This window comes from Trachypithecus francoisi, unplaced genomic scaffold, assembly GCF_009764315.1.
Source record: "Trachypithecus francoisi isolate TF-2019V2 unplaced genomic scaffold, Tfra_2.0 Lachesis_group5, whole genome shotgun sequence".
NCBI lineage: Eukaryota > Metazoa > Chordata > Mammalia > Primates > Cercopithecidae > Trachypithecus > Trachypithecus francoisi.
Genome location: NW_022681470.1, coordinates 88,054,335 through 88,080,199, shown reverse-complemented (window position 1 = coordinate 88,080,199; position 25,865 = coordinate 88,054,335). Strand labels below are relative to the sequence as shown.

Below are 25,865 nucleotides of genomic sequence, written 5' to 3'. Positions count from 1 at the left end.
TTTAGTGGTGAGCCATGCTTCGCCCTGCTGTATTAGCCTGCAAGAAGTGGTTTTGCAGGACCAGCACTTCCCGCCCTCCAGGGATCTTCCCATCCCTCTGTGAAGTGCTAGATGCTTCCCCACTGGTCTGCGGGCTGGACCCAGGCCTGCAGCTTGCCACACTTGCACCCCTGCTGTTTGGGAAGGATCGGTGCTATAAGCCTCGCGGCCATACTACGACTGTCAGATCTCCATCCCTATGGGCTACAGGATGGGGCGACGACACCCTATACCTCAGGGACTTGCTGTGGAGTCATGGATTAAAGACCACTCTGGGCAGCGTTGAGAACTAGCGACCCTAAACTTGGCTGCATTTCCATGGTGTCGTTCGCGGAGCCGTGGGGCCGGCTCACGCAAGCGCCAAGGGGTCGGGTGGGAGGAGTTTGAATGTGGATGCGCAGGCGCTTTGAGAGACGGTGAAGCCGGTGGCCGGCGGCCGGGCGGGACCAACAAAGATGGCGGCGGCCCCTGCGGCGGGAGCGATCTGGGCAACGGCTGCGGCTAAAGCTGCAGCCGGGCCCACTGGGGGGCTGCACGGGGGTAGTAGGGGGTGGCCCTGAACTGGGGTCTGGCCCCGGCTGGCCTCTCCCGCCGCCTCATCGGGGGACAGGTACGGGCCAGGGCGTTATGGCACGGTGGGGTGTTGGGGGCCGCAGAGGGAAGACTGCTCCAGACCCGAGAGGACACGCCACAAAGGCGCGTGGGGCCCGGCGGGGCCTGGGAGAACTGGGCTGGAGGGACAGCATCCCTGGACCGCGGGGAATACGCCGCCGGATTCCGTAGCCAATCAGCGGCCTCGGCCTTTCTGCCCTCGAGGGGGGCGGACCCGGCTAAAAGCCCTGCCGTGGTGGGAGAGGTGCAGAGATTAAGGGTCAAGGAATTGTTCGTCCTCTGTCCCCCACCACTGCCTCCTGAACCTCGACACCATGTCGGAGGTCGGAGGTGGGGGAGGGAATGGATCATAAGTCACCTGTTTAGTCTGCTTCATTTGCAGCCCAGAGAGGCAGGGATTTGAGGATGGAAGACTGTCTTTTGGGCTGTTATTCTTGCATCTACACTACCATTTGGCTAGAGATCTTAAGTGACTCGAGGCACATCCTACTTTACTAGCCGGGTATGGGGTCCTATGTTACGTTAGAGCCGAGATAGGAGTTATCACTGGCTTTTCAGTAAAGCTGTATTCTGCAGGGAGGGGACGGGAGTACAGAAAGGGTCAAAGCCATGGGCTGCTATCTTTCATTTGTTTACTCAATAGATACTAAGTATTTACTTTGTACCAAACACCATGCCAGGTACTGGGGATACATACGATGGCTGATTCGATAGATCTGGTTCCTGCCCTCAGTGCATATACTGCTCCCCACTTTCGTTGATGTGGTAGTGGTGATGACTGAGCCAACCTAATGTGGAAATGAGAGGACAGCAAGATTGTGGGTATGGAATGGGGCAAAGCAATAAGGGAAAATTAGTGTGGCAGGGTTCAGTACAGCAGCCTGGGTTCCCATTTCCCCCCATATTCAAATGCTGACACTCTCTTCTCCTCCCAGGTCCAGCCTGTGGTGTCCACAATGCCCCAAGCCTCTGAGCACCGCCTGGGCCGGACCCGAGAGCCACCTGTTAATATCCAGCCCCGAGTGGGATCCAAGCTACCATTTGCCCCCAGGGCCCGCAGCAAGGAGCGCAGAAACCCAGCCTCTGGGCCAAACCCCATGTTACGACCTCTGCCTCCCCGGCCAGGTCCCCCTGATGAACGGCTCAAGAAACTGGAGCTGGGACGGGGACGGACCTCAGGCCCTCGACCCAGAGGCCCCCTTCGAGCAGATCATGGGGTTCCCCTGCCTGGCTCACCACCCCCAACTGTGGCTTTGCCTCTCCCATCTCGGACCAACTTAGCCCGTTCCAAGTCTGTGAGCAGTGGGGACTTGCGTCCAATGGGGATTGCCTTGGGAGGGCACCGTGGCACGGGAGAGCTTGGGGCTGCACTGAGCCGCTTGGCCCTCCGGCCTGAGCCACCCACTTTGAGACGTAGCACTTCTCTCCGCCGCCTAGGGGGCTTTCCTGGACCCCCCACACTGTTCAGCATACGGACAGAGCCCCCTGCTTCCCATGGCTCCTTCCACATGATATCCGCGCGGTCCTCTGAGCCTTTCTACTCTGATGACAAGATGGTGAGAACTCGTCACACATGTGGCCTTCATGCCCATGTTCCTCTGTGCTTTCCTGCCATCCTCTGTCTTTCCTGTCCCCCATTTCCCTGAAGTTCCTTTCTCAGCCCTTCATTACAGCAGTTTGGACACACCTCTCCCTTGCTTAAATACCCTTGAGCCTCCTAGACCCTTTTTTGGGTTGTTGGTGACTCCCCAGCATGGTGTGCCCAGGGTCCCCAGGGAATTAGCCCAACTATTCAGAATTCTTCTTTGGGTCCCCAGGCCCTTACTTTCCCTTGCTGCACTTTCTCTACTGGGACTTTGCCTAGGCCTAATTAATCTCTGCAGCTAAAGAGAGGCGAGCGCAGAACATCTTAGCAAATGTGGTTGCGCATTTTCTGAGCTAAGTAAGCTAGGCTGATTGCAATTGGAGCCAGCAGCAGAAGGGCAAGAAGGGGCCACGGGGGCAGGAGGGGGTTTTGGGGGCAGAAAGGTGGGAGTGGTGAGCAGCTGGGCAACCATGCCGGTGCTGGGGGAGTTGCCCCAGGAGCTGCAACGTCGGCTATCTGAGCAGAGGAGTAAGTGGGCAACAGGTGGGACAGCCATGGCTGAGTCCGTGGTACATTCAGCTGTAATGGGCTTACTGCTCATGACCAGTGAGGTAGGGAGACTAGAATACCTAGTGAGGGGAATAGGGTAGAGTTTGGGGATTAAACATGCATGGGATGGGGGAGGCAGTGGGCAGCATGCTGTCGAAAGGTTAGAGTGCCTGGTAGGATATATAAGAACTTGCTGATTGTACTCTGACCTTCCAGGCTCATCACACACTGCTTCTGGGCTCTGGTCATGTTGGCCTTCGAAACCTGGGAAACACGGTGAGAGCCATTCTCCTGTCTTTCCTCTCTAAAAGGAATGTGAAATGGTGCTGGGGGTGGGGAAAACCCACGAGCTTAGGGAAGGCATGTGGAAGGAGAGCTCTGAAGCTCTTCTAAGGCTTCCTGGGTAGTGGTCTGGAGAGATAACAGCAGTGTCCCTACTGCTCCCCAGTGCTTCCTGAATGCTGTGCTGCAGTGTCTGAGCAGCACTCGACCTCTTCGGGACTTCTGTCTTAGAAGGGACTTCCGACAAGAAGTGCCTGGAGGAGGCCGAGCCCAAGAGCTCACTGAAGGTGGGGCAACAACTCCTGCTCCCTCTGTTCGAGTCCCTTTTTCCCCACCCACTTGCAGGTCCATCTGCCAGTACTGGTGGCCCCCAACCCTTAAATCTGGCAGTTGTATCTACTTTTCCCAGTGCCTACTTTCCTAAAGGTTATTTTCTGCCCTCTGAGCCACATCTTGCTTGCCTCTTCCAGATATTAACCTTTGTTTCCCTTCCCCACTCCCATCCCAACAGCCTTTGCAGATGTGATTGGTGCCCTCTGGCACCCTGACTCCTGCGAAGCTGTGAATCCTACTCGATTCCGAGCCGTCTTCCAGAAATATGTTCCCTCCTTCTCTGGATACAGGTGGGAGAGCTGGAGGCTATGGGATTTCTCTCTGGCCATGTCTGGGGGTAGGGCCAAGCAAGGGCCCTGGCAGCATTGTTCTGAGCTTTGAGATGTTCTTCATCCAGGAAGTGGGGACCGATATCTGGGCAGGGAATAGTGTCTGTGGACTAGGAGGGGAGTCAGTTGCCCATACTCTTTGTCTGGCTGTAGCCAGCAGGATGCCCAAGAGTTCCTGAAGCTCCTCATGGAGCGGCTACACCTTGAAATCAACCGCCGAGGCCGCCGGGCTCCACCAATCCTTGCCAATGGTCCACTTCCCTCTCCACCCCGCCGAGGAGGGGCTCTGCTAGAAGAACCTGAGTTAAGGTAAGGGTCGTTCCCTCTACCTCCTCTCCCCAGTAGTTTATCAGCAGCATTCACACTTCATAGAACTGAACTAGTCAAGATGGAAGATGTAGGGTCCAGGAAAACCCTTTAGTATAGAAAATAGTGTGAGACGCAACGTAGAAGGAAGGAAGAGGGGGAGTCTTAAGGGAGCAGATGGAGGCAGAAGATCATGCTAGGGATGTCACCAAATTGAAGAAGGGGATAATTAATTTACAGGTTGAGGAAGACAGCATATTCTTCCCTTGTGTACAATCCTTTCTTTTCCTCTCACCTCAGATATCCCCAGAAAGTTCATTGAGACATTATTCCTTTGACTTTTCCTTGAAATATAGGGAAGAAGCAGGGGTGTGGGTGGGGTGTAGGGCTCTGTGAGTCATTTCAGTGGGTGTTGGGGATGCCCAGTGTTCCTGCTGTCTCATGGGTGCTCCCCACTTCCTTTGATCTGTGGTAGTGATGATGACCGAGCCAACCTAATGTGGAAACGTTACCTGGAGCGAGAGGACAGCAAGATTGTGGGTATGGAATGGGGCAAAGCAATGAGGGAAAATTAGTGTGTGAGGGGGGTATAGGCTTGGGGCAAAATTGATACTATCGAGGGGTATGGGAACAAGACTGGATGATGCAAATGTGAAGTTGTGTGAAGAGTTGATTAGGAGTGTTGGTAGTGGGAAAGGAAGGGTCAGGCAAAGGGGCAGGAAGAGATAGAAATCCGAGAAATCATCTCATAAGATCCAACAATGACCTTTTCTCCTGTCCCTGTGCTTCTGTCTAGACCTGTTTGTGGGCCAGTTGAAAAGTTGTCTCAAGTGCCAGGCCTGTGGGTATCGCTCCACGACCTTCGAGGTTTTTTGTGACCTGTCCCTGCCCATCCCCAAGGTGGGATTCCAGAGGATTCCAGGGTGGACAGGACAGGGGCTCTGTGACCCAAGCCTACCCACCCCCAGAGTGTGGGCGGGAACCCTGTGGGTTTCTGGAGCAGAACTGAAGCCTGGATTGATTGAGAAGAGGTGGAAAAGGAAATTCAGAACATGTTGACCTTTCTTCCCCTTTTCCCCCAGAAAGGATTTGCTGGGGGCAAAGTGTCTCTGCGGGATTGTTTCAACCTTTTCACTAAGGAAGAAGAGCTAGAGTCGGAGAATGCCCCAGTATGTGGAGGTTCACAAGGGATATAGTAAGGGTGGAGGGGACTCCATGTGGATAAAATGGATTGCATGATGCCTTAATATGGGGAATAATATTTATGTATCTGGGTTTGTGTTGGAGTCTCAGATATGTTCTAGTACTCCTAGAGCAAAGGGGAGAAGCCGAGAGGATCCAGCCGTAATGAAGTGCATACGAAATTTATATGTGGATTGGAGTGTCAGAAAAGCCAATTGAGGTTAGGAGCACATTAACCTAACACTGTTTGCCATTTATTCAGGTGTGTGACCGATGTCGGCAGAAAACTCGAAGTACCAAAAAGTTGACAGTACAAAGATTCCCTCGAATCCTCGTGCTCCATATCCTAATCTTCAGATTCTTACTTCTCTTAGGATACCTCCCATACATTTCTTTCCTCACCCTCCATGTTTCCAGAGAATTGAATTTTCCTTAGGAAAAACCTGCCACCCCCTTTTCCACAAGCTACTCCCAGTGTTTTGGGAGTGGGGAGAGGACAGCTTTCAGGACAGAAGTCCCCCTCAGAGGCCCACTGCCTCCCAAATGCTCCTTAACCAGAACTTAGATCTGAATCGCTTTTCTGCCTCCCGAGGCTCCATCAAGAAGAGTTCAGTAGGTGTAGACTTTCCACTGCAGCGACTGAGCCTAGGGGACTTTGCCAGTGACAAAGCCGGTGAGTCTGGTGGGGAAAGTCCTAAGGAGCCAAAGGAGTGGGGGCACAGCTCTGATTGTAGAACTTGATCATCTCCAACCCCGCAGGAAGTCCTGTATACCAGCTGTATGCCCTTTGCAACCACTCAGGCAGCGTCCACTATGGCCACTACACAGCCCTGTGCCGGTGCCAGACTGGTTGGCATGTCTACAATGACTCTCGGTGAGAACAGCCTCCTATTTACATCTTGCCCCATTCCCACTCAGCCCTGACACCCTTCCCTTCTATGAAGCCCCAGGAGAGCAGAGTGCCAGGGGAAAGGAGAGGCGGAGGTCTTTTCTGATCTCTTCCTGGATGCTCTGAGGTTCGGTCTTGTAGGGACAAGGGAGTAAACAGTAATGACCACAACCCTTTCCCGATCTCCCTTTTTCCTAGTGTCTCCCCTGTCAGTGAAAACCAGGTGGCATCCAGCGAGGGCTACGTGCTGTTCTACCAACTGATGCAGGAGCCACCCCGGTGCCTGTGACACCCTCTCTAAGCCCTGGCACCTGTGAAGCCCTTTAAACACCCTTAAGCCCCAGGCTCCCCATTTACCTCAGAGACGTCTATTTTTGTGTCTTTTTAATCGGGGAGGGGGGAGGGGGTGGTTGTAGCTCCATTATTTTTTTTATTAAAAAATACCCTTCCACCTGGAGGCTCCCTTGTCTCCCAGCCCCATGTACAGAGCTCACCAAGCCCCTGCCCGTGTACAGCCCCCAGACCCTCTGCAATATCACTTTTTGTGAATAAATTTATTAAGAAAAAATGATGTGCTTATTTGTATTTTTGCTTAGGGAGTGACAGAAAACTGGGCCTAATTGGAGTCTTCCTGAGACCCAAGTTCCCTCTCTAATAGGTGGGGGCGCTCTCAGATCCAAGGGGGAAGGTTTCGGAGATGGTGCTGGACCCGGACCTGTGCCCCCCAGCAGTGTAGGTTAAGCACTGGGAGGAAAAAGAAGGAAGGCATACTTGAGGCTGTGTGGAGGCTCTGGGGCGTCTGGTTTGGTTGGCGATGGGGGATGCCGCTGTTGACAAACACTGGGTACGTTGCCGGGTGGCCCTAGCTCCCGTAGGCCCGGTCTGTTGCTAACATCAAGGAGCTGTTTATGGAGCTACCTCCCCGTGGACTGGCTTCCAGTGTCCCTATCTATTGTCCCTACGACCAAAGCTCCTGGGGCCTTCCCTCTAGGGTTGTCACCCTAGCTGGACCTGGGAAACTTGTGCTGGGGAACGCTAACTCCAGCATTAAGCGCTCGTTGCCTCGGTCCTGAGGAGGGCAGTGCCGGATAGGACCGCTCACTCCCAGCTCGGAGCTGACGCGGTTAAACCTCAAGCACTTACAGCTGCCGTCGCTCCGCCTCTGCCAGTTCAATGTTTTCATTGGTGAACGTGATCCGGGGCCTTCTAGGGCCTGCCAATCCAGATGTAGGAGAAATATGGTCAGGCGCGTGCCGCGAGAACAGAGTGGACGGAGAGTAGGAGAGACCGAAAAGGCTGGGGGGTGGGAGTAGCGGATTTGAAGCACTTGTTGGCCTACCGAGGCGTGGCAAACAGAGCACCTCAGAACTCAGGCGTACTGCCCTCCGCCCGAGCCCTGCAAGAGCCGATAGCGAGGGTGTGGTCCTTATCTGCACCCAGCGGAGCGCCGGCGGGGTACGGTCTTAGGACCTCGACCTCCTTCTGCCTCATTTTTTCTCCTCTCCTGTGGGTGAGTCCTGGCCCCTGGACGGGGACCTCACTGTTCCACCAGCCCATCTGTGCACACTTAGTTTCCCTTAAAGCAGTGAGTGACCGGGGATAGAACTCAAAACCGGCGGGCCTTCTGGAGCGCAGGGTGTCCCCGGTCTGTCTGTCCATATCGCCCCCTTTCCCCCAGGTTTCCCCATGGGCCGGACCGTGGTCGTGTTGGGCGGAGGCATCAGCGGCTTGGCCGCCAGTTACCACCTGAGCCGGGCCCCCTGTCCCCCTAAGGTGAGTGCTCCACCTGTGCCAGAGGGAGCTTCATTTAATGCTCTTTTCCCATTTCCATCAAAAGTTAGATGGATCCTGGCCCTCTGAATGTGCCTCTTCCCCTCCCCTCCTGACCTCTCCCCGACGGCTACAGGCGGTGCTGCAGTGTCTCTCCCTCTTGTCGCCAGGTGGTCCTGGTGGAGGGCAGTGAGCGTCTGGGAGGCTGGATTCGCTCCGTTCGAGGCCCGAATGGTGCTATCTTTGAGCTTGGACCTCGGGGAATTAGACCAGCGGGAGCCCTAGGGGCCCGGACCTTGCTCCTGGTGAGAGGCTTGTGGGATGTCTAGGAGAGAGGTTGTGGAGGAGGCTTCCATTGGGGAATAGAGTTTAGAGGGGGAAGTATGTTTGGTGGGTCAGACCTTCCCTTAGTTTCTCCTCTTCTGAGGGCCTGTGGAGAGCAGGTTTCTGAGCTTGGCTTGGATTCAGAAGTGCTGCCTGTCCGGGGAGACCACCCAGCTGCCCAGAACAGGTTCCTCTACGTGGGCGGTGCCCTGCATGCCCTGCCCACTGGCCTCAGGTAACACCAGCACCTCCGCTCCTTTTACTGTGCCCTCATCCCCATATGCCTTCCATTTCTTTCTCTTTTTTTTTTTTTTTTTGAGACGGAGTATCGCTGTCGCCCAGGATGGAGTGCAATGGTGCAATCTTGGCTCACTGCAACCTCCGCCTTTCGGGTTCAAGCGATTCTCCTGCTTCAGCCTCCCAAGTAGCTGGAACTACAGGTGCCCACCACCACGTCCAGCTATTTTTTGTATTTTTAGTAGAGATGGGGTTTCACCATTTTGGCCAAGCTGGTCTCGAACTCCTGACCTTGTGATCCGCCTGCCTCGGCCTCCCAAAGTGCTGGGATTACAGACGTGAGCCACCGCGCCTGACCTGCCTTCCATTTCTTCATCTCCCTTTCAGCCTTCCCAGCAAAAGGAAGCCAAATGAGTGGAAATGACCCCAGCGCCTGGAGCTGGGGAGGTATGTCAGGAGCTTGCCCCTCACTAAGTCTTTCTCCATGCAGGGGGCTACTCCGCCCTTCACCCCCCTTCTCCAAACCTCTGTTTTGGGCTGGGCTGAGGGAGCTGACCAAGCCCCGGGGCAAAGAGCCTGATGAGACCGTGCACAGTTTTGCCCAGCGCCGCCTTGGACCTGAGGTGACACTTGCCCAGAGGCCCCAAACCTCTTCCCTCCTAAACCAGCTGCAGAGCTCCCTGTTCAAATCTACCACGTAGGGGCTCTTCTGTATCATTTGGAGATGCCCTCTTCTCTTCATACCCCACCCCCTCATAATTCCCGAAACTCATTATTGGGAGTAAAGGCCTTCACTTCCATCCTTCTGTCATAGTGGGAATGTCTCCTAAACCAAACCCTATCCCACCCCCATTCTCTACCAAATACGGACTGTGGAAATCAGTCAGTGCAGATTATTCTTTGGCTCCTTAGTCCCACTCTCACCCTTAAGGTGGCGTCTCTAGCCATGGACAGTCTCTGCCGTGGAGTGTTTGCAGGCAACAGCCGTGAGCTCAGCATCAGGTCCTGTTTTCCCAGTCTCTTCCAAGCTGAGCAAACCCATCGTTCCGTATTACTGGGCCTGCTGCTGGGGGCAGGTGAGGGGGGGATTGATTCAAAGGGTAAAGATATTAAGGACTGCCAAAGTGAGGGAGTTGGGGACAAAGGGTGCTATTTAATGATTCTTTTTTTCTTTTCTGAGACAGAGTCTTGCTCTGCCACCTAGGCTGGAGTGCAGTGGTGCAATCTTAGATTGGCTCATTGCAACCTCTGTCTCCCAGGCTCAAGCAATTCTCCTGCCTCAGCCTCTTAAGTAGCTGGATTACAAACATGTGCCACCACTCCCAGCTAATCTTTGTTTTTTTTTTTTTTTTTTTTTTTTTTTTGAGGCGGTGTCTCGCTCTGTCGCCCGGACTGGAGTGCAGTGGCCGGATCTCAGCTCACTGCAAGCTCCGCCTCCCGGGTTCACGCCATTCTCCTGCCTCAGCCTCCCGAGCAGCTGGGACTACAGGCGCCCGCCACCTCGCCCAGCTAGTTTTTTGTATTTTTAGTAGAGACGGGGTTTCACCGTGTTAGCCAGGATGGTCTCGATCTCCTGACCTCGTGATCCACCCGTCTCGGCCTCCCAAAGTGCTGGGATTACAGGCTTGAGCCACCGCGCCCGGCAATCTTTGTATTTTTTTTGGTAGAGATGAAGTTTCACTATGTTGGCCAGGCTGGTCTCAAACTCCTGACCTCAAGTGATCCACCCGCCCTCCGCCTAAAGTGCTGGGATTACAGGTGTGAGACACTGCATCCAGCCTCAATGATTCTTCTTTGCTTCCTCTGCAGGGCGGACCCCACAGCCAGACTCAGCACTCATTCGCCAGGCCTTGGCTGAGCGCTGGAGCCAGTGGTCACTTCGTGGAGGTCTAGAGATGCTGCCTCAGGCCCTTGAAACCCACCTAACTAGTAGGGGGGTCAGTGTTCTCAGAGGCCAGCCAGTCTGTGGGCTCAGCCTCCAGGCAGAAGGGCGCTGGAAGGTAGGGGAACCCCTGGAGTGTAAATGAACCTGTTAGCATGTCCATCTTTATCCAAGTGGTTTAACTAGGCCAGGGCCAATAGGACTGGCGTTCCTCATTGTTTTCGTGCCTTAGAAGCTACTTAGACATGGGCTACCCCATAATCCTAGGCCCTATTTGTGAACCTTCCTCAAAGAGCCTATGCAAGTCTGTGGATAGAAGTAGTACTTATAGGCCGGGCGCAGTGGCTCAAGCCTATAATCCCAGCACTTTGGGAGGACGAGACGGGCGGATCACGAGGTCAGGAGATTGAGACCATCCTGGCTAACACGGTGAAACCCCGTCGCTACTAAAAAATACAAAAAGCTAGCCGGGCGAGGTGGCGGCGCCTATAATCCCAGCTACTCCGGAGGCCTGAGGCAGGAGAATGGCCTAAACCCGGGAGGCGGAGCTTGCCATGAGCTGAGATCCGGCCACTGCACTACAGCCCGGGTGACAGAGCAAGACTCCGTCTCAAAAAAAAAAAAAAAAGTAGTAGTAGTAGTAGTACTTATAGAGATAGGGGAAAGAACCCAGCTTCGCTGAACATTTCAGAACAGCCACACTGGCCCGTCTCGTCCACTTCCTGGAGTACACAGAGAAATGATTTTTTTGTGAAGTCTACACAGTCACCCATTCTCTTCATCCTGAGTCAGTAGAGTCTCCCCGGCCACATGGGTGCCTGGGAAACTGAGAGTGAAGCACCAGAAGTCTCTTTTCACTAATCAGATTCTCATTTTCCGGGTCTTTCAAATGTTTTCATGCTCTCAGGTATCTCTAAGGGACAGCAGTCTGGAGGCTGACCACGTTATTAGTGCCATTCCAGCTTCAGGTAATGGGATAGCCACCTTCCCCTTCCCCAGCCCCTACCAGTGAGAGGCAAAAGCTGTACCTTCCTGGGTCAGCAGGACCACACCATGCCCCTGAACTGGTCATCTCTATGGGAGTCTAATCCCAAAGAGGACTGACAACTGTAATGGGAATGCCTCCTGAGTCAGGCCTCTGCCTGATCTCTAGTGCTCAGCGAGCTGCTCCCTGCTGAGGCTGCACCTCTGGCTCGTGCCCTGAGTGCCATCACTGCGGTGTCTGTAGCTGTGGTGAATCTGCAGTACCGAGGAGCCCATCTGCCTGTCCAGGTATGATAAAGGGACGGAGAGGCCGGCCATGGTGGCTCACACTTGTAATCCCAGCATTTTGGGAGGCCAAGGTGGGTGGATAAGGAGGTCAGGAGTTCGAGACCAGCCTGGCCAACATGGTGAAACTCCATCTGTATGAAAAATACAAAAATTAGCCAGGTGTGGTGGCTTATGCCTGTAATCCCAGCTACTTGGGAGGCTGAGGCAGGAGAATCGCTTGAACCCAGGAGGTGGAGGTTACAGTGAGCTGAGATCTCGCCATTACACTCCAGCTTGAGTGACAGAGCAGGACTTTGTCCCCCGTCAAAAAAAATGGGAAGGAGAGACAGGCTTAACTAGAGCCCTTTCCTTCTGACGCATGAATGTCCTTCTCTCCAGGGATTTGGACACTTGGTGCCATCTTCAGAAGATCCAGGCGTCCTGGGAATCGTGTATGACTCAGTTGCTTTCCCTGAGCAGGATGGGATCCCCCCTGGCCTCAGAGTGACTGTGAGAGGAGGAAACTTTGCCTAGTGGCATTTCCAGAGGGCTCCTCTGTGCTCCAGTGTAGGCAAGGCCAGACTGATCAGTGCTATATTCCCTCCCTAGGTGATGCTGGGAGGTTCCTGGTTACAGACACTGGAGGCGAGTGGCTGTGTCTTATCTCAGGAGCTGTTTCAACAGCGGGCCCAGGAAGCAGCTGCCACACAATTAGGACTGAAGGAGCTGCCAAGTCACTGCTTGGTCCATCTACACAAGGTAAGTTGGGATAAACTTCCCTCAGCTCTCCACTGAAGACCTTGAAGACAGGGACTGGAACATTTGTCACTGTATGTCAGCCAAGGCTTAAGACATCAATAATAAACTTTTCCCTGCATCCTCTCCTCTCTTCTCAGAACTGCATCCCCCAGTATACACTAGGTCACTGGCAAAAACTAGGTAAGTTGGGAAAACAGCTGGGCTGAGGAGGGCCAAGGGCATCAGACCCCCAGCTATAACATTCCTTTCATCCTTTCCTTCCAGAGGCAGCTAGGCAATTCCTGGCTGCTCACAGGTTGCCCCTGACTCTGGCTGGAGCCTCCTATGAGGGGGTTGCTGTTAATGACTGTATAGAGAGTGGGCGCCAGGCAGCAGTCAGTGTCCTGGGCACAGAACCTAACAGCTGATCCCCAACTCATGAAAATAAAAATTGCTGGAGCTTGGCTTCGTCTGGCTGTTCTATCACCTATAGGCATAAGAATGCAGGGGAGCAAAGAGGCAAACTGTGCCTGGGATGCAGAAAGTAAGAGCAGATGCAAGACAAAGTCCTTTATTAGAAAATATATCAAAATCCCAGCCCCCTGAGCCAGGACCAGAAGGGGGAGCTATTCCAGCATGGGCAGAAAATGCCTAGGGAGGGGCTTCCTTCACCAAACAACTTCCCAGGAACCATAAATAGAATAAATATTCACAGAGGTCCCAGGAGAAGCCAGATCACTCTTCTCTCTATGGAAGAGGAAGGGGCTTGGGTCCAGCCCTGCTCCTACCCTAGCGGCAGGGACTCCCAGGAATCGTCACATAAAATCATGACATCAAGGATTCACAGTCATAAGCCCTACAGGAGACCCTAGAGAGAGGGACCCCTCAGGTCTACGGGAGCCCAGCTCCAGTCCAGCAGTGAGGAGAGGCCCCTACCCCCTAGCACGGCACCAGAGTTCAGATCCCCCGCATCCCTCTGAGAACAGTGAGGAGCTAAGGGTGGGGAGAATACAACCCCATGAATTCGGTTTCATGATTAAAGTAGGCAGGAAGGAGTCAGTGTGAACCTCGGAGGGCTGTGTGGTTGGCAGTAGGTGGAGGCCCGGGCCTGGATGGGGGCCGGCGTTGCAGCATCTCTTGACGGAAGGCTTGGGAGGAACCAGGTGGGTAACGGGGCCCAGAAGGAGCCCGAGGACCCCGAGGGTCAGTCCCAATGTCTGCTGTGATGTTGGTATAAAGAGGCCCCAGCTCTCGAGCCAGCAATTGGTATGTCAGTGAGTTCATCCCATCTTGCGTCCAGGAATTCTGGGTACGGACCAGGAGGTCAAATCTGAGGGTTAGAGGTTGGAGACTAAGACCCAGAAAAGAACAGCCAAAAATCTAGGGACCTTTAGAAGTTTCCTGGCTAGGGGTACAGAACCCTAAGAATTCAGTAACAATTTCCAGGCAGTCCTTCCTTCTTCCTACCTGTGGGGATTTTCCTCGTTGCCCTTATCTCCTCGGTGCTTCACCATCTTATAGTGTCCCACAGATGTGGGGGGCCGAGAGATCTTCATCCCAGCCAGGCGCACCCTATGGGAAAAGTGAGGGGATCATGGGGGATCCAGAGTAGAGGAAAGCAAGGAAGGGATTAAATGTTTCTGTACACAAAAAAACAACTATTACTCAGTAGGCAAAAAAAAAAAAAAAAAAGCCCAGGACAGAAGTCAAACAGAAAGAAGAAAATGGCTGAAGAGAATATAAAAGATGGATGTATCCAAATCCTCAGGGCCCAGTGCCAGTCTCCCTAGGGCCTTCAAACAGTTGGCAAAGGTAGGTTTGTACCTACTCCCTTGGCTTCCTAAAGGGCTCCTAGGAGCTGCCCTTGCAGTCTAGGAAGGACGCGGAGAGAGGCCATTCTGTCAAAAGGATAAGAAAAGCCTGGGAGTTGCAGACTCAAGCTCAGCAATTCTTAGTTAGACTAGTGACTGAGCTACCCCAGCTTCTCTCCCACATCCCCCATGTTAAGAAAAAGGTAGGCCAGGTGCAGTGGCTCACACCTGCAATCCTAGCACTTTTGGATGCTGAGGCAGAAGGATCACTTGAGGCCAGGAGTTCAAGACCAGCCTGCGAAAATAACGAGACCTTGTCTCTAGGGGGAAAAAAAAAAAAAAACGAAAGAAATAAAAGAAAAGGGTAGAGCCAGGTAATCAGGACCTTGAAAGAAACAAGCTTCACCTCTGACACACAGAAGCATGGAGTGCAGATGGCCTGGGAAGGAACTAGAAGCATACTTATGTATATTTACAATTCACTGGGTATTTCACACACATACAGATGATGAAAATTCAGAGATGTCATCACAGAGGACACGGGGAACGGAGGCAATTGGTCCTGCATACCAAGCCCAAATATTCATACCACAGACATGAAATTGGGTCAGCTGAGGCTGAAGGTCAGAATGTTTCACATGCTAAAAATGAGTTGGCCCTGTGCCAGTGGCACAGGCCTCTTACAAAGTGATTCTGGGAACATAGAGCAGAGCCCCTCTCTCCTAACCCCATAGGAAGTGGTCTGGCTGGAACCCTAGCAGAAGGCAAGACTAAACTGTCTCTGGGCCCCTTTCCAGTTCTGGAATCCAGCGATACTATTTCCTATTGATCTTACGTCCTCTCCCAAGAACAAACTAACCAGGAGACTGAAGGATGACACAGTGGGCAGCAGCATGCAAGCCTGCTCTGGGTATCCTAAAAAGACTAAGGGAAAGGAATGGGCTCAGTGCAGGACCAGGGAGCTAAAGGTTAGTGTTGAAGGGATATGGCCAAAGGTGGTCTTAGAGGACAGGGATCCAGACCGGGGTCAGGAGGGAGGAAGTGGCAGGAAGTCTGACCTGGTAGCAATGTCATCATCCTCGCCACCCCAGCCCCAGTATTCATTGGGGAAGCCATTCATCTTCAGGTACTGGTCAGGAGTAAGCGCCGAGACTCCTCCGAAGTACTGGGGGTATGGGAGGCTAGGAAGAGAAAGATCCTTGCATGCCCCAAGTCTTCTGGGGAGATATCCCCAACCACAATCCCCTTGACTCTCCTCCTTCCACAGGATGGTAGGCTTCCCTGTTTCCCAGTACCCTTCCATGCCCTCTACCTGTATCCAAACTTGTTCATAGCAACAGCAACATGGCGGGGTCCCCGGGGGTCACACACATACAGATTGTGGTCATTTTCTGGCAAGAGGTCCACATCATGCAAGAACAGGCAGTCCCATTCTTCATCACGCAGGGCCTCTCGCACCCCAACATTGAGCAGTTTTGCCCTGTTAAATGTTCCATTTCCAGCCTAGAAGATAATGGAGGGGGACCAGACTATGTCTGTAGTGGTACAGAGAAGAGGGGGCTAAAGAATAAAAGTGAAGGCCGGGCACAGTGGCTCATGCCTGTAATCCCAGCACTTTGGGAGGCTAAGGTGGGTGGATCACAAGGTCAGGAGATCGAGACCACCCTGGCTAACACGGTGAAACCCCATCTCTACTAAAAATACAAAAAATTAGCTGGGCGTGATGGTGCACGCTGTAGTCCCAGCTACTTGGGAGGCTGAGGCAGGATAATGGTGTAAAACCCGGGAGGCGGAGCCTGCAGTGAGCCGAGATCGCGCCACTGCACTCCAGCCTGGGCGACAGAAAAAAAAAAAGAAAAGAATAAAAGTGAAAAGAGGGAAATCAAAGTGGGGTGGAAGGCAAGGATCTTTTTCATTTTTCCACTTAGTCATTTGACAAATCTTGCTTGTGTATTGATATGGGCCTGATACTTAGATGCTGCTGTCTAACATTTAATCCTGACAATCCGCAACCAACAATGGTGTGGTGTGGAACAGGTGGTATATTAGTTATCTTTTGCTCTTTCCTCATGTTAGATGTTTAAGTATCTTGCTCAGAGTCATACATGTTAACAAGTGATGGAACTGGCCGAGCGCAGTGGCTCAAGCCTGTAATCCCAGCACTTTGGGAGGCCGAGACGGGCAGATCACGAGGTCAGGAGATCGAGACCATCCTGGCTAACACAGTGAAACCCCGTCTCTACTAAAAACTACAAAAAAAAAAAAAAAAACTAGCCGGGCAAGGTGGCGGCGCCTGTAGTCCCAGCTACCCGGGAGGCTGAGGCAGGAGAATGGCGTGAACCCAGGAGGCAGAGCTTGCAGTGATCCGGCCACAGCACTCCAGCCTGGGTGACAGAGCGAGACTCCGTCTCAAAAAAAAAAAAAAACAAGTGACAGAACTAGAATTTTAGCCCTATTGTGTCCAATTCCAACTCTGCATAAGCCATTCAACAAAGGAAAAATCACAGAAGAGTGTAGGACAGTGGGAATAACCTAAGCAGATTAAGGGGAAGTATGGGACTAACAAATTTGGAAGAACAGTGCCAGGTGCTTCTCCACACTCTAACAGTCTGGCCCTCTTAAAATTATTCTAGCGACCCATTAGATGAAAGTGGAGTGGCATGTGCTTGAGGTTTTCTTAGAAGAAACAAAGTCAAAAAGGTGGAGATTGGGGTACCTGGTGGATGACATAGATGCCATAAGCAAGCTGCTGGCGCTGCAAGAAGGGGTGCAGGTGGTAGAGCAACAGGCGCAGGTGGTGCTCCCGGGCACGATGAGGCACAATGATGGCTGTTCGGGAGCGGGGCTCACAACCTGCAGGGCGGTACCGGCCCCCTGGTTCTACCCGGGGATTCCGCTCCACAATCTCTGCCAGTGATGGCACCGGGCTAAAGGACACCGACACAGGACCCACTGTTGGGAAGGAATGGCAAGTAGAGGGATCAGACAGGCAAAGAGAAAAGAATCAAACTAGGGTCTGGGAATACCTCTGGCACTGACAGTCTGGTTCTGGGGCTTAGTTCTCAGGGCTCACTCACAAATCTCACATGCCTTGGATTCCCCATCACTGGGACAGCTCTACAAAGGCTGGAAGGTGCAGGATCCCTACCTAGCCTTCTCTTCTTATTTTAGGGTTGCATAACTCTCCTGTCTCACAGGGTTGGAAGCTATAGTTGAAGGCTGGAGAGAACAGGACTTGCAACTAATTAAACCAGGGCTCATCTACAAGGAAAACAATTCCTAGCCTGGGGCAGGAAGAGCCCATAAAGGGGCAAGCAGTAGAAAGTGAAAACCCAATAACAGTCTAGTCTAAACTCCAAATTCAGAGTCCACTCTATCTCAACCTCAGCCCTGTATCTCAACCTCAGCCTACCTGCAGAGTCCATGATCCTCTTCTAAGTTCCACTTCTGCCACTCCATACCTCCCTATCCCCCTGCCTCCCTATCCCCAAGCCTCCCTGTCCCCGCACCTTGTCCTTCCTTTCACCACCCCCTTCCTCCTGCACTTACCTAAGAGAGGAGATCGTTCTGGACAGTAGGGCAGACCTTGAGGAGCTGGAGGACCCCCTGGGGCCCCAGGCAGGTGACTGAGGTTACTGTAGACATCACGAGGGTGAGAATAGTCAAATGTCGGCCCCTGATCTCGGCCAAATAGGGCACTGAGACTTCGGAAGCCCCCCAGTGACAGGTACATCATGACAGCCAGCTGGGAGCCCACAAGCAGGGCCAGTGTGCAAGGCCGCTCCAGCAGCCTCCGCAACATCCTGGGGGTGAGATCTAGGGAGGGAGAGGGGAGTTCTAGGGCTAGGCAGGAAGAGAGCAAGCCAGCAGAGAGGTCAGTAGGTAGGGTTGAAGGTGGTGCCAGGAGTAAAGAGGAAAAAGAGGCAGAGAACAAAGTCACAGAAGGGAGCACACAGGTGCACAGTCACGCAAGGAAACAAAATAGAATGTAACCACCAGTAACCCTACCACCTGTCACTTCAGCCCAAGTTTCACTCTCCTCTACCTCCCCGGAAACCACTCCCACCATCTACTGTCAGTCCTCACCCCCAAAAATGTTTACATCATTCAAATCTCATGTTCATTTCAGAAGAGTCTCTAGAGACCCCTCTTCCAATTTTAGAGGGGAAGAGATAGACTCACGTAGGTTCAAGCTGTCTTCTTAGGGATCATGGGGGCTCCAGGGGGTCCCGGGGGGACAGAGATGTGAGGCATTATCTAAAATTGGAAATGTCACAGAGGGCAGAGAAAGGCTCCATCCAGCACTCCAGCAGCGAATCTGGGACCAGCTGGAACAGAAGTGGTAAAGGATAACTAGCTACCTGCGCCACCAGAGATCAGGATCAGGGTGCAGCTGGTTTCCCAGCAGGGGAAGTGAAGGAAAGTGGTTGGAAAGGAAGAGGAGGAGCAGGAGATGGTAGGTCCCTTGCCTCTCTCCCGTGCTACCCTGGAGTGATAAGTATCAGGTTCATACTTAACCACCCCCGTACCCCTACCCCAACAGGACAGATTGGGGAGTGGGGACAGGGCAGCTAATGGAAACATTGTTTTCCCCCAGGCAAAGAACCTGTTCAAGTGGCAACAGAGTCATGACAGGACCCTGGAGTGGCCTAAGGAGTACCCAGGGCGGAAGTAGGAAACAGGCTCCTTCAGTTCTTAATGTGCCTAGGTGCGAACTCCTCAGGTGCAGGGACCGTGACCACCTGGGGGCTGTAAGCGAACAGCCCCGGAGCTCGGCGAAGAGTAGAGTGGGGGTGGCGTCCTCCACCTTTTCTACCTTTCCCCTGTTCTAGCGGGGGTGGGGAGGAGGGTTACAGCTGAAGAGAAGGGGTGAGGGGGAGCAGGAGCAGAGACAGTCAGGGGTGGCTGGAAGGGCTCACCTGAAGAGGCGTGGTCCGCGCTGTGCAGGGGGTTAAAACCCAGCTCTTTCGGAGCACGCCCATCCTATCCCAGTCTCTTGCTTTTGCCCTACCTTGCAACATGAGCCCTCCCGGCCCCCGTCCATACTTCCACCTAGGACCCCATCCCTGCTTAGGCTCGTCTCCAGGCGTTACCCAAAGCTTCTCACTCTCTCGAATGCCCAAACCTTTATCCCAGGCCTCCGCGCCCACGCGTCCCCAGCGAACATACCTGGTCTTTTGCTGCCTGTCGTCACCGCCACCCCAACAGCCGGGCAGGAATCGCTGTCGCCATCTTGGAAGCGGGCGCTGCGGGGGCGGGGCCTCGCGTCACGGGGCGGAGCCTCGGGGCGGAGCCACCCGGGCTTACTAGGCGCCCGGTCCCAGACACCGTGTGGTCGGGGGCTTGTGCGGGAGCTGCGCCAGAGCCTACCCACCTCGAAGGCGTTGCAGGCGACACTTTGGGAAGCGGGTGCGAGGGCTGAACTCCACTACGCAGACTGCTAGTGGGATTTCATTTCCTGCCCCTCAGATTAGTAAAAGCAGAAGCTCAAGCGATTCATTTTCCTCTGGGCCCAGACTGACCACCAAGAGGCTAGTGAGCCCGTTTCTGGTGCTCCGCTGACCTCGTTATCACCCTGGAGTTGGCTGAACCCTCTCCCAATGTGTCAGTGGCACGCCCTGCAGCCTACTGCCACTTAGTATCAGTAGTTCCTCACGCAGGCTACAGCGTTGCGGACCGCTCTAGAGCATTTTTGTATTCCCATGGTATCCCGCAGGCCTGGAAATAAAAAACGATTAGTTAATAAAACAATGAAATGTGGAGGGAAAGGCAGCGTCTTCTTTAAAGTAAAATTGTGTTTCCTCAGATATTAGAGTAAAATGGATGCTCCGTTAACATGCAATATGTTTACGACAGACACTACCCCTAGCATATTGTGTTCCTTAGAAGCAGATGTTCACGCTGAAGAAACAGAGACTTGAATAACTCACAAAATCTGCCCCGAAAAGCCCATGGTCTTGTGTATCTTGTATGGAGGGAGGGATGTAAACAATATAAGGTGATAAATATGCTGGCCTAGAAGTGGCAACTCATTCATACGTGGAGATTCTAGAAAGGCTTCCTGGAAGTGACAGCTAATGGGAAACCTGACGGACTTGTCTATAGTATATCCTTCTGCTTTAAAGATTCTGTTTCCGTGGGAGTTATTTTACAATTCATGTAGGTAACTGATCTGTATGCAAATTCTGTCCTGTCTGGTAGAGGTTCAATTAACCTGCTATTCCCCACACTGTGCGGAAAAAAAGCAGTTTTGGCCTCCATTTTCATGTTCATTTCTGTTTTCCTGATCCATAAATATGTCCGTTGTCTAGATTTTCTCTTGTATTAATTATAACATCTGCTAGTTTCTTCATGAGTTAAATGACATCAACACATGTTCATTTTTTTCTTAATTTCTTTTTTCTTTTTTTTTTTTTGAGACGGAGTTTCGCTCTTGGTTCCCAGGCTGGAGTGCAATGGTGCAATCTCAGCTCACTGCAACCTCTGCCTCAGCCTTTCTGAGTAACTGGCATTACAGGCATGCGCCACCATGCCCGGCTCATTTTGTATGTTTAGTAGAGACAGGATTTCTCCATGTTGGTCAGGCTGCTCTCTAACTCCCGACCTCAGGTGATCCACCTGCCTCAGCCTCCCAAAGTGCTGGGATTACAGACGTGAGCCACCACGCCTGGCCTTTTTCTTTATTATTATTTTTTAATTTAAAAATTTGTGGTCGGGCGCGGTGGCTCAAGCCTGTAATCCCAGCACTTTGGGAGGCCGAGACGGGCGGATCACAAGGTCAGGAGATGGAGACCATCCTGGCTAATACGGTGAAACCCCGTCTCTACTAAAGAATACAAAAAAATAGCCGGGCGACGAGGCGGGCGCCTGTAGTCCCAGCTACTTGGGAGGCGGAGGCAGGAGAATGGCGTGAACCTGGAAGGCGAATGGCGTGAACCTGGGAGGCGAATGGCGTGAACCTGGGAGGCGAATGGCGTGAACCTGGGAGGCGGAGCTTGCAGTGAGCTGAGATCCGGCCACCGCACTCCAGCCTGGGCGACAGAGCCAGACTCCGTCTCAAAAAAAAAAAAAAAAAAAAAAATTGTGACACGGTTTCACTCTGTCACCCAGGCTGGAGTGCAGTGCCAAGATCACAGCTCACTGCAGCCTCAACCTCCTAGGCTCAGGGGATCCTCCCACCTTAGCCCAGTGAGTAGCTGGGACAACAGCACATCCAGCTAATTGTATTTTTTGAAGACACAGAGTTCTGCCATGTTGTCCTGGTTGGTCTCCATCTCCTGGGCTCAAACTATCTGCCCGCCTTGGCTTCCCAAAGCGCTGGGATTACAGGCATCAGCTACAGCATCAGGCCTCTTAATTTTGTTTCTCTTTTTCCTTCCTTCCTTCCTTCCTCCCTTCCCTTCCTTCCTTTTCTTCCTTTCTTCCTTTCCTTCACCCCCACCTTTTTTTTTTCCCCAAATACCTAGTCTTCAAGGAGATTTTTTTTTTTTGGAATTGGAGTCTTGCTCTGTTGCCCAGGCTAGAGTGCAGTGGCACAATCTCAGCTCACTGCAACCTCCGCCTCCTGGGTTCAAGCGATTCTCCTGCCTCAGCCTCCCGAGTAGTTGGGATTAAAGGTGCCCACCACCAAGCCCGGCTTATTTTTGTATTTTCAGTGGAGACAGGATTTCACCATCTTGGCCAGGCTGGTCTTGAACTCCTGACCTCGTGATCCACCCACCTTGCCTCCCAAAGTGCTGGGATTATAGGCATGGGCCACTGCACCTGGCCTATGTGTTCATTTTTATGTTGGTATTGACAAAGACCCTCTCCTTAACCAAACTTTCAACAGGCTCCTTTGCGACCTCTTTTTGGCTAGGTCTTGTCCTTTCACCCTGTCTTGGGCCTGGCTAGCCAGTTATAGGAAGAATCCTGCCAAGTCAGTTTAGGGATAATTCCCTGCCCACTTCTCCACCCTTTATATCTGATCTATCTGATCACCCTCACTTCCCTTCAGGAAAGATCCTGTTAGGTCAGTTTAGCAAGAATCCTCCCAGCCTTAATGTAATTTTCCTTCCATCCACTGACTCTGATTCTGCTCATTGACTATTGCAATAGTCTTCCTTACTGTTTTAACAAGTGTCAGAATAATTTTTTCTTTAACAGTTTAAGGGTCATAATTTACCTTTTTCTGAAAATTGCCTTTTTTTTTTTTTTTTTTTTTTTTGAGACAGAGTTTTGCTGTTGTTGCCCAGGCTGGAGTGCGATGGCACCATCTCGGCTCACCGCAACTTCCACCTCCCAGGTTCAACCGATTCTCCTGCCTCAGCCTCCCGAGTAGCTGGGATTACAGGCATGCGCCACCACACTCAGCTAGAAAATTAACTGTTAACAGATGAACAGTGTTCCAGACAGAGGAAATCATAAGGGCAAAGGTCTGGAAATGAGGAAGATATTAGGGAGTTGGGGAAATTAAAACTGGGCCCGCAAGGCTGGACAGTAGAGTGAAGGGAATGAGATATGAGACTGGAGAGGTAAGCAGATACCAAATAATGAAGGACTCCACAAACCACATTAAAAGAGTTTGGGTCTTATCCAGAGGGCAAGAAGAAGGCATTAAAGTGCTGTAAATAGAGAGTGCTATGATCAGAACTTTAGGAAATGTGGAGCGCTAATTGAAGTAGTCAAGACCAGAGGCAGGGAGACTATTTAGAAAGTTACTGCAGAAATCCAGGAATAAGATGAAGCTCATGCAGAATAGATAATAACCGTGGGACTGGAGGGAAGAAAGTACCTTTGAGAACTTTCAGGAGGCAAGCAGGACTTGAAGATTGACTGGATGTGCCAAGTTAGGGAATTGGACTCCAAGAGGACACCCAGATTTCTAATTTGGACCACTGGGTGGTGCCATTTAATGAGAAACAAAAGGCCGGGCGCGGTGGCTCAAGCCTGTAATCCCAGCACTTTGGGAGGCCGAGACGGGTGGATCACAAGGTCAGGAGATCGAGACCATCCTGGCTAACACGGTGAAACCCCGTCTCTACTAAAAAATATAAAAAACTAGCCGGGCGAGGTGGCGGGTGCTTGTAGTCCCAGCTACTTGGGAGGCTGAGGCAGGAGAATGGCGTGAACCCGGGAGGCGGAGCTTGCAGTGAGCTGAGATCCAGCCACTACACTCCAGCCTGGGCGACAGAGCAAGACTCCGTCTCAAAAAAAAAAAAAAAAAAAAAAAAAAATGAGAAACAAAACTTAGGAAGAAGCATACTTTGGGGAAGGGTAGAGATGACAAACTTTAGACATAATGAGTTTGAGGTGCCTGTGAAGGCTCAAAATGAGATAATGCTGGGTTTAAATACAATACCAACTTTGTTTTTTTTTTTTTTTTTTTTTTTTTTTTTGAGGCGGAGTCTCGCTCTGTCGCCCGGACTGGAGTGCAGTGGCCAGATCTCAGCTCACTGCAAGCTCCGCCTCCCGGGTTTACGCCATTCTCCTGCCTCAGCCTCCCGAGTAGCTGGGACTACAGGCGCCCGCCACCTCGCCTGGCTAGTTTTTTGTATTTTTAGTAGAGACGGGGTTTCACCGTGTTAGCCAGGATGGTCTCGATCTCCTGACCTCGTGATCCGCCCGTCTCGGCCTCCCAAAGTGCTGGGATTACAGGCTTGAGCCACCGCGCCCAGCTACAATACCAACTTTGAAACCCATTGGCTGTGTACTGAGCAATACACTCTCTGGATTTCATCTGTAAAATGAACTCTAGTCTTAAGGGGTTTTGTGATCATTAGTGAGAACTATGGAAAACTTTTGAGCACAAATAGAAGCCGAGACAAAGCCTTGATTTTTTTTTATTATACATTTTTTTTAAAGAGACAGTCTCACTATGTTGCCCAGGCTGGTCTTAAACTCCCGGGTTCAAGTGATCCTCCTGCCGTGGCCTCCCAAACTTGATTTTTTGTTTGTTTGTTTTACTTCTATTTATTATTTTTTTTTTTTTAGCTTCTGATATAGTATAACTCAAAAAGCCTTGACTTTTTAAGGATCTCACTGTGTAGTGGAAAAGACAGACTTAGATCATTGAAATGTGGTTCTTGGCCTGGCATCATAGCTCACGCCTATAATCCCAACACTTTGGGAGGCCGAGTTAGGTGTATCAGTTGAGTTCAGGAGTTTGAGACCAGCCTGGGCAATATGGCAAAATTCCCTTTCTATGAAAAATACAAAAATTAGTTGGGCATGGTGGCTTATGGCTGTAGTTCCAGCTACTCACGGGGCTGAGGTGGAAGAATCACTTGAACCCAGGAGTTCAAGGCTGCAGCGAGCTGTGATTGCACCACTGCACTACTCCAGCCTGAGTGATAGAGCAAGACCCTGTATCAAAGAAAAAAGAGAGAAAGAGAGCAAATGCGGTTCTCCTAGAGGACCCTTCCTTTGAGCTTCTGATCCTCCATTGCATCCTGTCTTACAGGACTGACCCTCACTTTCTTTTTTTTTTTTTTTTTTTGAGACGGAGTCTCACTCTGTTGCCCAGGCTGGAGTGCAGTGGCACGATCTCTGCTCACTGCAAGCTCTGCCGCCTCCCGGGTTCACGCCATTCTCCTGCCTCAGCCTCCCTAGAAGCTGGGACTACAGGCACCCGCCACTGCGCCAGGCTAATTTTTTTGTATTTTCAGTAGAGACAGGGTTTCACCGTGTTCGCCAGGATGGTCTCAATCTTCTGACCTTGTGATCCACCCTCCTCGGCCTCCCAAAGTGCTGGGATTACAGGTGTGAGCCACCACGCCCGGCCTTTTTTTTTTTTTTTTTTTTTTTTTTTTTGAGACAGTTTCTCTCTTGTTGCCCAGGCTAGAGTGCAATGGTGCGATCTCCAGCTCACCACACCTCTGCCTCCCGGGTTCAAGTGATTCTCCCGCCTCAGCCTCCCAAGTAGCTGGGATTACAGGCATGCGCTACCATGCCCGGCTAATTTTGTATTTTCAGTAGAGACAGGGTTTCTCCATGTTGGTCAGGGTGGTCTCAAATGAAGGGGTGGCCTGCCCCTCCACACTTGTGGATGTTTCTCGTTAGGTGGAACGAGAGACTTGAGAAAAGAAATAAGACACAAAGTATAGAGAAAGAAAAGCGGGGCCCAGGGGACCGGTGCTCAGCTTACAGAGGACCCACACCGGCACCGGCCTCTGAGTTCCCTTAGTATTTATTGATAATTATCTTTACCATCAAAAAGATAAGGGAGTGGTTGGACAATAGGATCATTGTAGGGAGGAAATCAGCAGTAAGACATATGAACAAAAATCCTTGTAACATGAATAAGTTTAAAGGAAAATGCTGTGCCTTGAGATGCATATGCAAACATCTCCATAAACTTTTAGCAGCATTGCTCCAGCAAGTCCCACCTTGTTCCTAAAGGCGGTTTTCTCCTTGCTCAGTAAACAAAGCACACAATGGGTTTTACCCTGAGATGTTCCATTGCCCAGGGACGGGCAGGATTTTTAACCAGCAAGCTGCCTTCAGATACTTGTTTAACAAAGACACATCCTGCACAGCCCATATCCATTAAACCTTGAGTCACCACAGCGCATATTCTTGCAAGGACAAGGTTGGGGGTAGGGTCACAGATTAACAGCATTTCAAATACAGAACCAAATGGAGTCTCTTATGTCTACTTCCTTCTATATAGACACAGTAACAGGCTGATCTCTCTTTCTTTTCCCCACACTCAAACTCCCAACCTCAGGTAATCTGCCTGCCTCGGCCTCCCAAAGTGCTGGGATTA

General features: G+C 51.8%; 3 protein-coding genes and 2 long non-coding RNA genes across 14 annotated transcripts; 3 read left to right on the top strand and 2 right to left on the bottom strand.

Moving 5' to 3' along the window:
* The first annotated feature begins 414 nt into the window (after positions 1-414).
* USP21 (ubiquitin specific peptidase 21) lies at positions 415-6,674 on the top strand. Of its 4 annotated transcripts, none has more exons than XM_033196534.1 (14): positions 415-649; positions 1,587-1,946; positions 2,089-2,207; positions 3,002-3,061; positions 3,234-3,354; positions 3,579-3,690; positions 3,883-4,038; positions 4,511-4,575; positions 4,832-4,935; positions 5,118-5,204; positions 5,480-5,558; positions 5,783-5,890; positions 5,977-6,091; positions 6,305-6,674. In XM_033196534.1, the coding sequence occupies exons 3-14, from the start codon at positions 2,160-2,162 to the stop codon at positions 6,393-6,395; spliced, it is 1,146 nt and encodes a 381-aa protein (XP_033052425.1). In that variant the 5' UTR covers positions 415-649; positions 1,587-1,946; positions 2,089-2,159; the 3' UTR covers positions 6,396-6,674. The 4 variants fall into 4 exon arrangements, with proteins under 4 accessions (XP_033052425.1, XP_033052422.1, XP_033052423.1 ...); XM_033196531.1 differs by adding an exon at positions 1,332-1,473 and having other exon boundaries at positions 1,587-2,207; XM_033196532.1 differs by having other exon boundaries at positions 1,587-2,207; positions 5,480-5,560; positions 5,785-5,890.
* On the bottom strand, positions 6,539-7,347 carry LOC117074764. Its single transcript, XR_004433691.1, has 2 exons — positions 7,209-7,347; positions 6,539-6,850 (listed from the first exon to the last, which is right to left on the bottom strand). It is a non-coding gene; the product is annotated as an uncharacterized LOC117074764 (long non-coding RNA).
* PPOX (protoporphyrinogen oxidase) lies at positions 6,713-12,772 on the top strand. 7 transcript variants are annotated; one of them, XM_033196537.1, is made up of 13 exons: positions 6,713-6,838; positions 7,785-7,879; positions 8,047-8,181; positions 8,320-8,435; positions 8,928-9,060; positions 9,369-9,513; positions 10,247-10,437; positions 11,227-11,287; positions 11,473-11,591; positions 11,970-12,080; positions 12,180-12,329; positions 12,467-12,509; positions 12,594-12,772. In XM_033196537.1, the coding sequence occupies exons 2-13, from the start codon at positions 7,793-7,795 to the stop codon at positions 12,734-12,736; spliced, it is 1,434 nt and encodes a 477-aa protein (XP_033052428.1). In that variant the 5' UTR covers positions 6,713-6,838; positions 7,785-7,792; the 3' UTR covers positions 12,737-12,772. The 7 variants fall into 7 exon arrangements, with proteins under 7 accessions (XP_033052428.1, XP_033052426.1, XP_033052431.1 ...); XM_033196535.1 differs by lacking the exon at positions 6,713-6,838 and adding an exon at positions 7,364-7,616; XM_033196540.1 differs by lacking the exon at positions 6,713-6,838 and adding an exon at positions 7,375-7,616 and having other exon boundaries at positions 8,288-8,435.
* A 91-nt stretch (positions 12,773-12,863) lies between these two features.
* Positions 12,864-19,804, bottom strand: B4GALT3 (beta-1,4-galactosyltransferase 3). The gene is made up of 8 exons (XM_033196542.1): positions 19,289-19,804; positions 18,302-18,447; positions 17,669-17,935; positions 16,836-17,071; positions 15,432-15,622; positions 15,178-15,300; positions 13,776-13,880; positions 12,864-13,638 (listed from the first exon to the last, which is right to left on the bottom strand). The coding sequence occupies exons 3-8, from the start codon at positions 17,919-17,921 to the stop codon at positions 13,365-13,367; spliced, it is 1,182 nt and encodes a 393-aa protein (XP_033052433.1). The 5' UTR covers positions 17,922-17,935; positions 18,302-18,447; positions 19,289-19,804; the 3' UTR covers positions 12,864-13,364.
* Positions 18,447-19,884, top strand: LOC117074765. The gene is made up of 2 exons (XR_004433692.1): positions 18,447-18,827; positions 19,256-19,884. It is a non-coding gene; the product is annotated as an uncharacterized LOC117074765 (long non-coding RNA).
* Positions 19,885-25,865: the final 5,981 nt, after the last annotated feature.